Raw genomic sequence first — 16,342 nt, forward strand, 5'->3', positions numbered from 1 at the left:
GGATTATGTGGAGCAATTGAACTCTTAAGCACTGGTGATAGGAGCTTGATCCGCGTATGGTCCAGCCACTTTGGAAAACGTTCAGCAGTTTTTTCTAATGTTAAACATGCACGTATCATAAGACCTGGTAATTCCAGTTAAAGGGGACCTGAAGTTTTGCCTTTTGGAATATTGATTTTTAAGCTTATTATTAAGAAAAGACTCAGAAAGAACCTTTGACCCTCCCCCTTTCCTGGCTAAGTGATTCAGATGGAAAAATTTGCTCCATGAAAGAAGTCTTAACACGTTCACCTTAGCCTAATCCGAATTGAGTATGGTAGATGGGAGGGCGTCAAGCAGGGGAGTATTTACTAGAACCCCCACCTCTGTCTCATTGTTTCTGGCTTGCGTGACAAAAATTTATTCCATTTGTGTTCTTGCTCTTTCTCAATTACCTGGAATTATCTCCCATTCTCACTTTTGAAATTAAGACCTAATCCACCCCCCTTTCTCTTTTGTCCAAAATAACATAAATACCCAATTTTAACTGTCTCTGGAACTTTCATGCTTATATGAATTCCCTGTGCGCATGTATTAAAATTTGATTTTTCTCCTGTTAATCTGTCTCTGTTAATTTTATTATTAACCCAGCTACAAGAACTTAGAAGGCGAGAGGAAGAGTATTATTTTTATTTTACCCTCCCCCCCAGAGTCCTTGGCATTTACCCAAGAGAAATGAAAATAATTGTCCACACAATGACTTGTACATTAAAGGTTATAGCAGCTTTATTCATAATGATAAAAAACTGTAAAAGTCTACTCGTATAAACAGGTGAATGGATCAACCGTTGTGGTGCTTCCATACAATGGAATACTACTCAGCAATAAAAAGGGACTACTAACATTAACAGGACAGGATGAATCTCAAAACATGCAAAGAGGGAGAAAGAAGCTCGACTCAAAAGAGTACAGACTATGAAGCTCCCTAAAGTGAAAGAACAGGGAAAACTAAGCTAAGGTGATAGAAATCAGACTAGAATTGCCAGGGGAGGCAGGGGTTATTGGCTGGGAAGTTCCGGGAAACTCCTGGAATGACAGAAATGTGCTACATCTTCGTTGGGGTGGTGGTTACAACTCATGGACTGTACACTTAAAATCTGTGCATTTCACTCCATGTAAATTAAACCTCAGTTAAAAATAAAAATCATGACAAGGTGACCCAACAGTGGTGGTGGTGGCTGGAACCGGGTCATGAGGAAATGTATTCTACAAGGTTTAAAAAGAAAACGAAAATGTGTGTGTGTGGGGGGGGGGGGGGCGGGTAGAAGGGGGATTCCAAGTACCAGAAACTTTCCCAAGTGTTGAGTTTAAAGGAAGGAAAACTGGGAAGCATATGTTTTACAGGGTGAGGGCAGGGTACGGCGACAGCGGGTGGCGGAGAACAGTGGGCCTCCAGAGTTCGCCGACCCAGTCCTACCCCAAAGCTCCGTGGGGGTCCCAATGTCCCCAGTTCCAGCATTAGCCCAACGCCGCCTGGCAGCTCCACTCCGGTGGGCGGGCGCTCGCCGGCGTCGCGCTGACGTCATGCGCGTGCTGACGTCGCCGGCGGCCGCGGCCTCTGAAGCTGGCTGGGTGTCGGGGGGCGCCGAGTTTGACTAGTTTGGGGGCCGCTCGGCGCCTGGCGCTGCTCCCGTCGCCCGCCGCGCCTCGCGAGCTGCGCCTCGGCTGGACCCAGCGCGTCCCGCTCTTTCCCGCGGGGACCCGCACTGGCGGCTGGGCGGCGCTCGGCGAAAGTTGGCGCCTCACGGGCAGGCGGGCGGGCGGGTGGCCGCGGCCATGGAGCCCCGCAGCATGGAGTACTTCAGCACCCAGGTGCAGCAGAAGGATGTCGGCGGCCGCCTGCAGATTGGCCAGGAGCTGCTGATCTACCTCGGCGCCTCCGGCGCCATCCCGGACCTGGAGGAGGATCTGAGCTGCTTGGGCAAGACGATCGACGCGCTCACGGGCTGGGTGGGCTCGAGCAACTACCGGGTAAGTGGCGGCGGCGCGGCGGGGCCGGGCACGCCCTCCCCGGCCAGCCCTTTAATCCCGGACGTGCGCGTCCGGCCTGGCGAGCCCGGGGGGTGCGTCTGGTTCATCGGAACCACCCGCTAAAGGAGAAACCCATGGACACGCGAGCCCCCTGACGCGCCCCCACTGGCGATCCTGCCTCTCCATACAGGATCTGAGAACTGACTTCCCACCACGACCAAGTTTTTCCACGATTGTGAACAATGACGAAATCAGCGATTCCCTGACAGGGTGCTGCGTTATTGGCATTAGGGCACAATGTTTAATCACTTATTTAAGAAATCAGTGATAATTTACATACGTAAAGGGCTTGAAGGCTTTTTACATTTATGAGTTCCTATGTAAACCCTACCTAACCGTAGGACATTAGGTTACAGTTTTTAAGTTAAAGAGAGATGTTAAGTTCATCCTTCTTAGGTGGTTTTTATCCTTAATCTCCTATTTCTTTTTTAAAAAATAATTTTTTGTGTCTGGAAGGTTGTGCTCTTCATCTCTAAGGCATCTTTAGAGCTTAATCAGGTGCCTGATTACGTTTACGGTTAAATCTAATGAAAAGATGCTGACCCCAAGGCAGTATTTGCTTTGTATTTATTGTCGACCGAAAGCAGTTGAATGCTGTCATTTTGTTTTGCCGCAGTTGAGGACTGACTCAGATTTGAAACCGTGTCCTAGCAGGTTAGCTGATGCAGGAAAAAATTAAAAGTTGCGGTACAAGAAGGGATGTGCGTTTCTGGTGAGCCAGTAGTAGGCAGATTGTAATGTAGCCATGTTGGGAGACCAGGTAAATATTCTGCTACTAGCCTGTACGGTAGTTTTTAGCAGTTACTTTTCTTTCTAGTCTTCTGGTGGCAGTGTTGCTTTAAAATGCAGGCCCAAACCTCTTATGAATGAAGTGAAGTGATTGTTCTTCCTAACTTATCTTATAACCCGGTGAATAGGCTGTACTTTGAACACGGTATCCTTATGGAGGAGAAAGGCAAACTCTAGAATTAATAATGAAGATTTAATAGTGAAATTTATGTGAGTTTTGGAAGGGATTGACTTTTACAAGGATAATAGTTTGAAAATTACCACCTTGATGTCCCATTACATACTCTTTATTATTATTTTTTAAATTTTGGTAAAAGTTAATATTTAATAATATATCATTACTGTTTGGGGGATTATTCTTATTTGGTAAAAACAAGCTAAATTTACTTGCAGTGTAAGAAAGGCACATAAACACTCAAGATAGTTGATTTTATGTTGCAGCATAAGCTGTTACAGAAAGTCAGCTCTTTGATAATGCTTACTCCCTTTCCCAAGTGAAGGTTGATGAGTCACCTTCTGCGCTGGCTGTGGTGAGTTGGCTTTGGGCCATTTTACACTTTAGTTGTACCATCAATGAATGACAGTTGATCAGTCCCATCTCTTGAAACACTCTTGGCTTCTAGTATGATACCACAGTATCCCAGTTTTTCTCTTGTGTCTCTATGCACTAACTCACTCAAATGCTGTTTTTCCTTTAACTGGTCCTTAAGTGTTAGAATCCATCAGGATCTGACCCAAATTCTCATCTCTTTACTACACATTCCCTCCATGCTCCTCACTAGAGACTGTAACTTGAGACAGTCTCAGCAATCAGAAGAGAACTGCCACAGAGGCTCCTACCGTGTTTCCCGGAAAGTAAGACCTAGCGGGACAGTCAGCTCTAATGCATCTTTTGGAGCAAAAATTAATGTAAGACCCGGTCTTATATTATACCCGGTATTATATTATATTATATTACATTACATAAGACTCGGTCTTATAGTAAAATAAGACTGGGCCTTATATTAATTTTTGCTTTAAAAGATGCATTAGAGCTGACTGTCCGGCTAGGTCTTATTTTCGGGGAAACATGGTACAACCTTATCTACACACTTTCTTGTAGCTGTGCTCATACTGTCTACCTTCTTCTCTGTTACAATGAATGGACTATCTGTCCTACTCACACCAATCCCTCCACGTACACACAGGATGGATTCCATGTCATCTTACCTACTCCAGGCCATTAATTCATCAATTCTCTCTCCTTCCTGAATCATTGGTTCTCTCCTTTCTCCTGAATGCTGTATAGAAGTTTTTCTGACATTGTTAGAGAGAGGGCAAGATTTTTATTTGGGTTTTATAAACTTAGTTTTCAAACTAGGTCATCATTTTTTACTTAAGATGCAATAAGACATTTACTGAATAATGTGTACCCAAATTTTCTGAAGAAACACATAAATAGACAATTGTACTTAAATTTCAAATTACGCTGAACAAAATATAATTTTTCTTTGGGTTTTATAGTTCTTTAGAATTTGAATGTCTTAATTCATTGCTTCAGTGAATTTGAGTGACTGTACTATATGCTGGGTATTGTTCTAGGTACTGACAATCCACCTGTGGGCAAGACTAGTAAAGTTCATTTATTATGCCTCATTCTGATATTTATTTAAGACCTACTATGTGCAGGCATGCACTCTTCTAGGCACTTTGGATATAATAGGGGAAAATGACAGAAGTCCTTGCCTTTGTGGATTTAGATTCTAATGGAGGAGAAGAATAAACAAGGTAAATAACTAAAATCAGTATGTTAGATGGTAACACTTTGGAGGAAAGCAGGAAAGGGACTAGGGAGTGCTGGGCAGGATGCACATGATTGCATTTTAAATAGTTGGTCACTGAAGACTTCACTGAGAGGGTGGTTTGAAGGAGAGTGAGATCCCTGCTGTGGAGATCCTATTAGAAAGAGAAAGGTGGATGGGTATAAAATTAGATCATTTCAGGTAACTAGTGCTTCTAAATCAACTGATGTGAAAGATTGAGGGTAAGATGAGACTATAATAGGGAAGTGAGGTGAAATTTGAGTATAGACATGAAAGAAATATAGGAATGAAGAATGACTTAGGCAGAGGACACTGCAAATGCAGAGGCCCTAGTTCTGTTGAACATAAAGAAGTCCAGTATGGCTAGTGGTGAGAAAGAGTGAGATGTTAAGAAAGATGAAGTTGGCCGGGGGCAGGTGGAAACAGCCTTATAGGATTTTATTCTAAATCAGTGGAGCGTTTTATGGAGAGGGGTGGCTGCTTTGTGGAGAGTGGACTCTGTAAAGGAGCAACAGAGAAGCAGGGAGATGATGGTGGCTAAGGCTGGTTTGACCACAGCGGCAATGCTGAGAAGTGGAAGATTTGGGATATGATTTGAAGATTGAGCCAACAGGATTGAGTGAGTGTTGAATTAGAAATAATCACCTTGCTTGAACACCAGTAGAGGGTGCTGTTTACTGAAATGGGGAAGAACAAGTTGGGTGAAGTAAAATGTTTAGTTTGACAAGGTTGTTTAACATCCAAGTTGAGATTTAAATAGGCAGATGGGGTCTTGAAGTCAGTGGAGAAGTCATAATTGGAGATTAAAAATATGGAAATTTTATATATATATATATAAATATAAATATATATATATGTATATATATATATATATATGCATGCATGCTCTGGCATTTGACTTTAGCTAAGGACAGTCCTGTGATTTCAGGAGTCCCCAAATTTTAAAATAATATTATGGCAATAAAGTGTCCTCATACAGCTAAATACGGTAACCATTTAACGAGTACTTAGTATCAGGCACTGACCCAAAGTGCTTTATTTGCATTATCTCATTTTAATCTTTAAGATGGCCTTAGAAAATTAGTACTATTATTTTCCTCATTTTGTAGAAAAGATGTAAGCATTTTGCCTCAGGCCATAGATCTAGTAAATTGGTGGAGTACTTGAATCTAGGAGATTAGGATTTTCCTACTCATTTCCTTTTCTGTACTTCTGTAAACCTTTTCAGTATCTATCCTACCATTTGTCAGCTCTACTTTCATTTTTTTATATTGTCTATCTGCAACTGTAACAGTAAGTTGACTCTAAAAATGGAGAAAACAATAAGTAGCATTTATATTGTAACTATCTGGTGCTGGGCTAAGTAATGTGCTAGGATTTCAAGTCTTTTCTCAGAATTCAAAATTATAACCCCTTTGCTTTTTGAAGGATGATACTTTCCAGTGTCAGCATCACCTTGATTGTATTTCTTATAAACCATCAACTTCTTAAAATATATCATTTTTTAGTTTGCTGGAAAAAAAACAAGGTGTTACAGATCTCTCGATTATACTTATATCTGTGGCTTGCCTATTCCTTTTACCTGCCATATAAAAATGTCTAGGTTGTTTTAAATGTTTTACTATTAACATTGTCCTTGTGCCTTGTCAGCTTGTATATGTGGAGGAGTTTGTCTAGGGCAGTTTTTCTGAACACTGCCCCGTTTTAATGCCCATTTACAACCATGAAATAAATTTTATAGCTAATACCCAATGCACATAATTTTTTTAACATCCCAATAATGTTCTAACTGTACTGTAAAGGAAAATTATACATACTGTAATGAGATAAAATATATTTGTATGAAAATGTGCCAGCCTGACTACCCAAGAAGACATGATCATCAGATGCTTGCAGCAGTACATATACATATTATTGCTGTAAAATGCTACCACTGGCAGTTCAGACTTCTGTAGATGTGTGGTTGTTGGTGATTCAGACTTCACAAGTGGCATTAGTGTTGGTGATTGTGATATTCTAGAACTCTAAATTCTGAACCTTATTTCTTTGAGTGTACCCACTTAAAGAGTTCGACCCCCTCCACGTGACATCCAGTATATTTAGCTTTTAACTGTCCCACACTCCCATGTTTGAGCTAAAATATCCTGGTCTGTCACACACTTACATTGATTCTTAATTCTTTTCTCCCTCCTCACTCTTGCTTTATGGTCCTCATTTGATAAAAGGCAGTCCTGGTTAATCCAACTTTGTCTCCCCCATACCTGCACCAGTGTCACTGAAGATGGATGGAGAAAAACACGAAACCTCTAACAGGTTTCATTTCAAATTCCTGACGTTTAAGTGGGCCTTAAGTGGGCCCTAATGTCGTCTGGCAGTCAAACTGTATTTTCTTAGTTCATTCATTCTTTCACTGCGACAACTGTCTTATATCTGTTCCTTTCCCCTCAAACCTACCAGTATATCTCTTCTGCCATCATCACCAGCTTCCTACTTCACTGAGAAAATAGAAGGAATTGAAATTTCTTAAGACTCCAATTACTGTACGTTCCCACCTTCCAGCATTTATACCCATAGCAGGTTTTCAATATTTGTTGAATACACTTAGTAGCTTTAAACAACACATTTTTATTTTCTTACAGTTCTGGAGGTCAGAAGTCCAAAATAGGTTTTGCTGGGATGAAATCAAGGTTTCAGCAGAATTGTATTCCTTCTGGAGACTTTAGGAGGGAATTTTTTAGTTTCTAGAAACTGCCTGCATTTCTTGGCTTATGGACTCTTCTTCCATTGTCAAAGCCAGTAGAGTAGCGTTTTCATATCTTTCTCTCTGACCCTTGTTTCCATCATCATATCAACTCTGACTCTCAAGCCTTCCTCTTATAAGGGCTCTTGTGATAACATTGGGCCCAGGATGATCCAAAGTAATTTCCTTATTTTAAGATCTTTAACTTAACCACATCTTTAAAGTTCTTTTTGCCCTGTCAGGTAACATATTCACAGGTCCTGGAGGTGAGGATGTGAAGAGCTTTGGGAGTCCATTATTCTGCCTATCTCACTTAACATGTTTATTAAGTCTCTTTGAATCTATTTCTGCTTCAGTGTCTCTTTAAACATTCTTGGATTTATTTGTGGTAGAGTTTCTCGCAGTCTGGATTTTGCTGATTTCATGCCTGTGGATTTTCTTTGTCTCCTCTGTATTTCCTATCGATTGGTAGTTGGATCTACAGCTTGATCAGATTATTTTGTTTTTTGTGGGTATTTTTTGGCGAGACTGCTTAATAAAAGTAGTAGCTCTTCCATCAGGAGGTACGTAACATTGGGAAGGCGCATAAGGTCTAACAGTCTCTGTGATGTTAGCAGCCGTTAATGTTCAATGTTTAGATCTCTTAATTCATTAGGGTTTGCAAAATGGTATTCTAATTCTGTCGTTCTTTCATTTATTACCTGGAATACTTTTATAAAGAGAAACACACCCCATTTACTACTATTTGGTTACTCAGTGATATAATTTATATGGAAAGGCAAGTATAGTTCACATAGTTCTTTCCTTTTATTCACTGACTGTCAAAATAATGAGTTGGTCTTTTAGCATTCTCCAATGTTGGCCACATAGTTTTTGTTTTTGTTATCATGAACTTGTGTATTTAAACATATCTAATGTGTTTCAAGACGATGCAGTTATTCTCCTTATTGATACTCAAACTGTCCTATTTTGACAGGACCCTAGTAGTAATCTTTGATAGTGTTGTTGCTCTCTGGTCTCACAGAATGTGGCATTTCTTGCTCCTGCCCTGGAATTAACCACTTCTCCAAGAAGCTCTGCTTCCTTGTAGTGGGAAGTGGAATGTGGAAAATACAACGTGGGTGCTAGTGGAACTCATTGTTACAGTTTGGTCATTGTTTCTAGATTTTTTTCAATGGATAGGGTTAGGTTTTATTTTAATTTTAAAGAAAAAGACATTGTAACTTCATATTGATATTCTAGTTTAGATTCAGAACTACAGTTTTTATTATTTCTGACATTTTCTATTGATAGCTCTTATCAACAAAATTTCTAAAAACACTGACGTTTCTTTTTTGCACTTTTGTTTTTGTCCTTAGGGTATATCCCACTAGAGAAATATGGTCAAATTACTATATTTTAAAGTCACTTGGAATAAACAGTGTGTGTTTATGCTACTAATGGGGCATACATTTAGGTTCACTTATTTTACTTTCAATGACATTAGTTATTGCTACAAAGAAGGCATATTCAAAATAGTCTGGTTTCTTTCTGTTTCTTATAGCCTATTCCTAACCATTAAATTTTTGTTGTTATTTTTAATAAACATTTATAATTGTATCTGTTTGTAGTCCCCTTTTTTGTACTATGTACACACATTTCCCCAGCTTGCTTTTTTCACTTAACAGTATATGTTGAGGTCATTGCATAGCAGAATTAGGATAGTCAATTTTGTTTTTAAAGTGTCATAATACTCTGTAGTGTGGATGTACCATAATTTATTGTATCTTTTCCATATTGGTGAATTTTGGGGTAGTTTCCAATCTCTTGTAATGAGTAATCTTTGCGTGTTTTTTTTATAATTTTGCTAGTGCATCTTAGGGATAGAGTCCTAAGTGAGATCTTACTAAATGTGCTTGTTTTTCCTGCTGATTTGAGACACTGCTTTTATAATCTGTTGAATTTTATGTGTGAGTCTACTTGTGGATTTTCAATTATATTTTTAATAACTCATTAGTATAATTTGCATACTATACAGTTTACTCACTCAAAGTGTGCGATTTATTGATTTGGTCTTGGAGGTGAGGCGTTATCAGGGATGCTGTCCCTCCTCAACCTGAGACCTTGAATCATCTGAGCCCAGGATGGTTTTCTGCTACCCCCTCTGAGGTAGAGAGGTTTTTTGGGTTTTGTGTTTTTCCTTTGTTACTCACTAGCCTTGAGTTTTTTAACCTGTGTTCTGGGGCTGACAGTGTTTGTATTTCCCTCAGTAGCTTCAACTTTTGTTTCTTATAGGGCAAGGAGATGGGAAAGGTTTGTGCCTTTCTTGCAGAGGCAGCCAGCCGCTCCCTTCCTGTGGGACCTGTACCACTGAGAGATACTTTCTCCAGTCTCCTGCCCTGTCCTCAGTCTTAATTATGAGTGTCCAGGTGGAGGTTTGTGGAGAAAGAGCCTGCAAGTGGGTGTGAACTCTCCTTGTGTCTGTGGCTTCTAGGCTTTCTGTATTTTCATCCTTGCCCACACTCAGCTATTAACAATAAATTAAATACAGCTGAATTCTTCTTACCCACTTACACGGTGGCTTCATTTTTCTTCTGTCCTCTGCCACATACGACCTACTGCTTGTGTCGCATCTCTTCTTGGGGTCATCAGTCTTTTCTTAGATTTCAGGTTAGTTGATTATTCTACAACCTCAGATTTCTGATGGATTCAAGAATACTTACGGTTTTGTAGATTATTTGGCTTTTTTTTGTTACAATGGGAATGATGTTTTTTCCAGTTTCTCCATCCTAGACAGAAGCAAGAATTGCTCTATAATTAAAAGTAACCTTTTAATTTTTAACTGTTTCATGTAGGAAGCTTTTCAACATTATAGGAAAGTTGCAGGTATAGTCAGTGAATTCCTGTGTGCCCTTCACCTAATTTACCACTGTTATTAGCACTTTGCCAAATATGCTTTATCACTGTCTTCCTGTGTATTTACACATTATTATAATTATTGAACCATTTGAGAATAGGGTACCCTAACCTCATGACTGTTCACCCCTACATAATTCAATCTCTTTATATTTTTTAAAACTTGTTAGTATATTGCATGAAGATTTTTGTATGTCAATAATTATATATACTGATATTAAAATATACATAGATAATTTGTGTTTATTAAAATTTTTTTCTGTCTGTAGGTATCATTAATGGGATTGGAAATTTTAAGTGCCTTTGTGGACAGATTATCAACACGATTTAAGTCCTATATAGCAATGGGTAAGTTAACTTTATTTAAAAATCATTGTAGAGTTTGACATACTGATCTTTTCTCTTAGTTTTTGTTTAACAGGATTAGTTCTCTGTAAATGTAATTTTATACAACCCAGAGATCTGCTACTTATGTCTGGGTAAAATAACATTATAGTTTACCCAGACATAAAAGGTTTTAAGCACATTCAAATACATAATTATATTCCCTTCAAGACAAAAAAATTAAGAAGAGCAAAACACTTGCTAAATATAGTGCTAATAGATTTTTACTTCATATTTTCAAATTGTTTACTATATCTTTTCCTTCTTTTGTAACATATTATAAATTTATAATATAACTTACAGCACCACTTTTCAAACTATCTGTGGTGAAGGACTAGTTCTTTCATTGCTAATCTGTTGCTGACCAATATTTTATATAACACAATAAAAATAGTTACAGCAAAATAAAATGGAAAAAAAAAACAAGACCCAATTTTTTATTATTAGATTCAAAAACATAAAATTACTTTGGTTGAATTGTTTCAAAAACCTTACTTTATAAATACTCACAATTTTTCTTGCCACAGTTAGTTTGTACACTGAGCCTGGGCTACCAGCCATATTTTGAGCAGCACTTACTTCCAGTGTGTTAGCAAAGAAGAGCCTCATACAAGTACAGTGATCTTCTGTGTATAGTAGTTAGGATTACAAAGTTGGCTCTGACCTGTTTTCTAAACCTGAGTGACCTTCATGTGCCTTTTGGAGTCCTTCGGTGAGTAGATTGGGTTCATACTATTATAGAAACACTCAAGGGTAACCTCAGATGTTTGTTAATTTCTTTTATAGATTAAGTTAATGCTTCGTAATGTATCATCACACTTATTTTTGAATTATCTTTGGTCAGCGTTTTTCTTCACATTTGGTAGGCCACCAAATTCTCACAATTTCCTCTTCTATTTTTATTGTCTAGCTATCCTTTGAGCAGAAGCATCTTAGTGAGTTTCTATATCTTTATTATTCCTTTTTAAATCAACACATGGTTCCAGTTCATTCTTTGTGTGAATATCTTCTGAACAGATGATTTTTCACTTTGTCAGTCTTCTGCTTAAAATCCCATGATAGATGTTTAAAACTGCTCTGTGAATGTGTTTTACTTATGAATTTTCTTAAAACATTTTGAATCAATGTTTAAAATTAGGAAGTTTTACATAAAAATTCATATTTATGGCTTATCTTGAAAAATTGGCCAATGTGGCAACCCTAACCTTTCACTTCCACATGTAATTATTGGCTGAAGCTGTGCTGTAGCTTCCCTTTTCTCTGGATCATGCACTTTTCAGTTCATAAGTCCCTCCCATCTTCTCTGTCTCCTCATAACTGAGACTCAGTTGTAATACAACAAGGTTGGAATACAGCCGTTCTTAGACCTGGTTCATTCTCAGCATTTGCCTGTACCTCCTTGACTGTAGGTGTTTATGTTTGTGACTCTTGCCCTGTAGTAGCTCCCCATTAGTAGTTGTTACAGACAGTATTTAGACTTGAGACTAATTCTAGGTATTACGTATGTCACTTAGTTTTCAGATTCAAGGAAGGCCAGGTGGGATTTGATGAACTAACAGCTCACATTGAGGCAGTGGGAGTACTGGGACCAGAATCCTAGTTTGTCACCTGCCAGGACTGTCCTGGTTTCAGAACTTCTGTTTTGCTCTCTTTGGTGTTCCAGGTCTCCTAGCATGTGTGTCCCGTCGTCTCCAGCTCAGTAGCCTCATTTATTTGTGATCTTCTGCAAGTTCTCTGTCTCCATTCTAGCTAATCAGAACCTCGCTCACTCTTGTTAGTTCTGGCTTAACTTGTTTATGTCTCTGCTGTGCTGTTCTTTCTTTTTGAAATCTTCTGCTATTCTCCATGGTCTTTTTCTTTTAAAGAGTTACTTCAGATTTCAGATTAACCTCACCCTATACTGAATTTTTCTTTACTCCATGATTCTTATACCCATAAATATTTAATAAATAAAAGGTTGCTTTTGTTGCTTAGTGTTGTTCATATGTGTTTCCCACATACCTACATATTTTTATATGTAAAGTATTTTTTGTGTGTGTGTGTTTTTTTTATCATTCAGTCTCCTACTCTGTCTAGTTATTCTTGTGCATTTACCATTAGTCAATATTGTTTTCGCCTTGAACCCTAAGACTCATCATTGTCCTTAGTGAAACTTGTTATTACTTGAGCGTCTATGTGGAAATAGGAAAATTTCATCACAACATTGCTACTATTTATTGAATGCCTATTTTTTACCCATTTACTGGGCTTATCTACTTTAGATATATGAAAGATTATCCTCACGTTATTTCTAGTTTGTATGATACCTCTGCAAGATGGGCAGTATATATTTGTACTCTGAAACAGGTAATAAATAAGACTAAGAATACCAAGGTTAGCTTTCTTCTTAGACCTTAGCCAAACTAAGTCTTTCTGTAAAAGTAAGGAATTTAATTAAAGTATGTGCTGAGCTTTTTTGATAATATAACCTTACATATATGCAACTTGATGTGAACGATACTGGTTTGTTTTGGTACACTTAAGTTATTATCTACAATTACAGATATTTCTTTTTATATTAAAAGTGAAGAGATGTTTTAGGAAATTTGAGATTTGTGTTCAGTTTTAGACAAAGTTCCAAAAAGAGTATGAGCTTCATTAATTTTATTCTTTAATGTGAAATATTTAAACTTTTATTTGTGACCACAAGTACTGTGGAAAAATAAAATTTTCAAACAAAAAAAATTTACAATTTACATTTAACACTGATCACCAACCCTGGTTTTATAACTGAATTCAGTAAAGGATCTCATAATTTACAGATATTAAAAACAGATAGTTTTAATCCAAATGGTATTGTAGAAAAAAGTATTAGAAAAGTCAGGATACCTAGTCATCAGTTTTGCATCTTGTGAAGTGGTTTACATCAAGTTCTTATTGAGAATCTACATGGTGAAAAGCTCTTTTTGGATTTCCAATAATTATCTACTGAGTGTTCATCATGACAATTTGGTGGCCATTATATTATATACAGAGCTTTAAGGAGGACTGCTGACACTTCTGAATGCTTATCATGGGCTTAGCACAGGTGCTTTGTACCAGTTTTACTTCATCCGCTCACTAACCATTGGAGGTATAGGCCTGCATCCCTTGTTTCACAGACAAGGAAACTTTCAAGTTCAAAGAAGTTTAATATCTTGCATAAATAATAACTGATAGAGCTCAGAATAAAGCTTATTCTGTTTGGCTCCAAGAGAGTATGTGTTTAAAAAGGGATCCTAATGCAAAAACATTATGATTTTTTTTTTTAATTTAATAGCTATAATGCTAAGTTTATAATGCTAAGTTTATAAAGCTATAATGCTAAGTGAGGTTTCTTGTTTTTGTTGTTTATGTTTTATAACATTTTACTTTTTAATATTGAAGCCCCTTTTGAGCCAATATTTTAATTTTCTTTTTGGAGGTAAAGTCTACCTGTCCGGAATGAAGTCTCTATTTTTTCCCCACTACTGTTATGTGATTGTTAAAACACACACACACACACACACACACACACAAACACCTCAATCACAAGTAAATGGAAGTAGTTGTGACTGGGACCTAACATTGGGTAGATTATTTAAATCCTGGTTTCATTACTTGCTGTTTGTATGACCTTGAGCAATGTATTTAATGCCTCTGGGCCCTCTATCAAAGGGCCTGCTCTATTTCATAGGGTTGTTATGAGGATTAAATGAGATAATTCAGTGTTTAGTACATAATAATATCTACTATTAAGTGTTTATTATTATCTTCTGCGTCTCAGAAGCTATCAAAACCAGACTCTCACAATAGTCAATCCTACAGATGTTGATGAATTTCTCTAGTGTTAACAATACATCCAGGCAAGATGAGAAGAATTTATATTGTTCCAATTGACAGGTACTTTTGTTGCCTCATGACTAGTCTCATGATTTTTATGGCAGGGTCTTTGTTTTCTTGATTAAGTCATTTCCTTGATTAAGCTTAGATTTTGGGATGATATCATTCCATCTGGTATAGTTGGCTTCTCACCCATTTTCTTCCAAAAAGAATATAAATTCTTTTTTCCTTAAGTGTTGTTGATCATTATTACATCAGTCTGGTTGTTATAGACATTATTACATTGTAGAATATATTTGCATCAAATTACATATACATTTAATTACATGCATCTATAAATAAACTAGAAAAAATCTCTCTTGATCCCTTTTCTTCTTCCCTCCCTTATTTAAACTAGGCCTCAACTTCCATTGCCTCAGGGAAGGGAAAACTAACTGTAATGTCAAAAGAGAAACAAAAGAAGTGAATTTCCTTGCTTTGGAACATATGGGAGATAGCATGAAAGGGATAGTAGGTGACACATGATAGAGTACTTACTCTGTTTCCTTGACTCTGAGTTCTTTAAGTGTATTATCTTTTAATTTTCAATAATCTTTTGAAGTGAGTACTGCTGTAAACATTTATGGGTTGAGGAAGTAAAGGCAAAAAGATTAAATATCGTCACATACTTAATAACACTGCATTAAGTGGTACGGTAATTTAAGGGATTACAGAAAGATAGTTTTGACCTGTGCCCTCTGAATTCTAGCCCCTCATTCGGTTCTCTCCACTCCCACCTATAATAGATGTGATTTCTTTGTGGTCCTTTGTTGATTTCTAGTTATAGAATCCTTTTTCATGAAAACTCTCCAGGCATGGACTCTAACCTGCTTTTCCTTCCCTCATTTTATGGAGTAGTGCCAAAGTTTTGGGTATAGTAGAGAAAGACCTCAGTCCTAGTGGCCTAGGCTTCTGTTTTTGTCAGTTAAGTAATGTGTCATACATGCAGGAGAATGCCTGTCAAACATGTACAATTTGAAGAATAATTATGAAACCAGCACCTGCTTATGCCCAGGTCAAGAAACTAGAACTCTGCAAGTTCCTTAGATGTTCCCTCTGCATTTCCTCATGATACCTCCCTTTCTGTACTGGGGTAACCACTGTCATGACCTTTGGGATAATCATTCCCTTGTTGTATAGATTGACTATCTATACATATCTCTAAATGAATAATAGTTTTGCCTGTTTTTTGAACATTATTATTTTAAGTGGATGTTATACTGCATGTATTTTTTTTTAATTTGCTGCTCAGTTATTTTCAATTAGACTCATGAATAAAGAATTTAAAACATTTTGCTTACCTCATGACTTTTCATTTATGGAAACAATTGCTGTTTGTAATTTTATAAAATACAGCTTATAATGGCGATGAATTATACATATTTGTTCTTTTCCCTCTCCCCTTCTCTAGTTATTGTAGCTTTAATAGACAGAATGGGAGATGCCAAAGATAAGGTTCGTGATGAAGCTCAGACTCTGATATTGAAGTTAATGGATCAAGTAGCACCACCTATGGTAGGCCTACAATTTACAATTCTAATTTGGCTAGTTAATGATGAAATATCATTAAACTATTGTCTGTGTCTCAGAGTTTTTGTTTATTTATTTATTTGTTTTATTTATTTGTATTATTTTATTTATTATTTATTATTTTATTTGTTTTATGTATTTATTTTATAAATAAATAAATTTATTTATTTAAGGAACATGACAAATAAAGAAACAAAAACTCATAGACACACACAATAGTTTAGTGGTTACCAGAGGGTAAGGGGGGTGGGGG

General features: G+C 37.4%; 1 protein-coding gene across 46 annotated transcripts in view; it reads left to right on the forward strand.

Moving 5' to 3' along the window:
- Positions 1–1,565: 1,565 nt before the first annotated feature.
- CLASP2 (cytoplasmic linker associated protein 2) overlaps positions 1,566–16,342 on the forward strand; it is a 149,482-nt gene continuing 134,705 nt past the window's right edge. For 23 of the 46 annotated variants that reach the window (XM_033132413.1, XM_033132420.1, XM_033132415.1 and 20 more), the window contains exons 1-3: positions 1,591–2,010; positions 10,566–10,644; positions 15,971–16,074. In XM_033132413.1, the coding sequence (XP_032988304.1) occupies positions 1,816–2,010; positions 10,566–10,644; positions 15,971–16,074 (378 nt within the window). In that variant the 5' untranslated portion in view covers positions 1,591–1,815. Of the gene's footprint in view, positions 2,011–10,565; positions 10,645–15,970; positions 16,075–16,342 lie in introns of all 46 variants that reach the window. The other 23 variants (XM_033132433.1, XM_033132448.1, XM_033132450.1 and 20 more) reach the window with 2 other exon arrangements.

This window comes from Rhinolophus ferrumequinum, chromosome 17 (assembly GCF_004115265.2).
Source record: "Rhinolophus ferrumequinum isolate MPI-CBG mRhiFer1 chromosome 17, mRhiFer1_v1.p, whole genome shotgun sequence".
NCBI classification, from domain to species: domain Eukaryota; kingdom Metazoa; phylum Chordata; class Mammalia; order Chiroptera; family Rhinolophidae; genus Rhinolophus; species Rhinolophus ferrumequinum.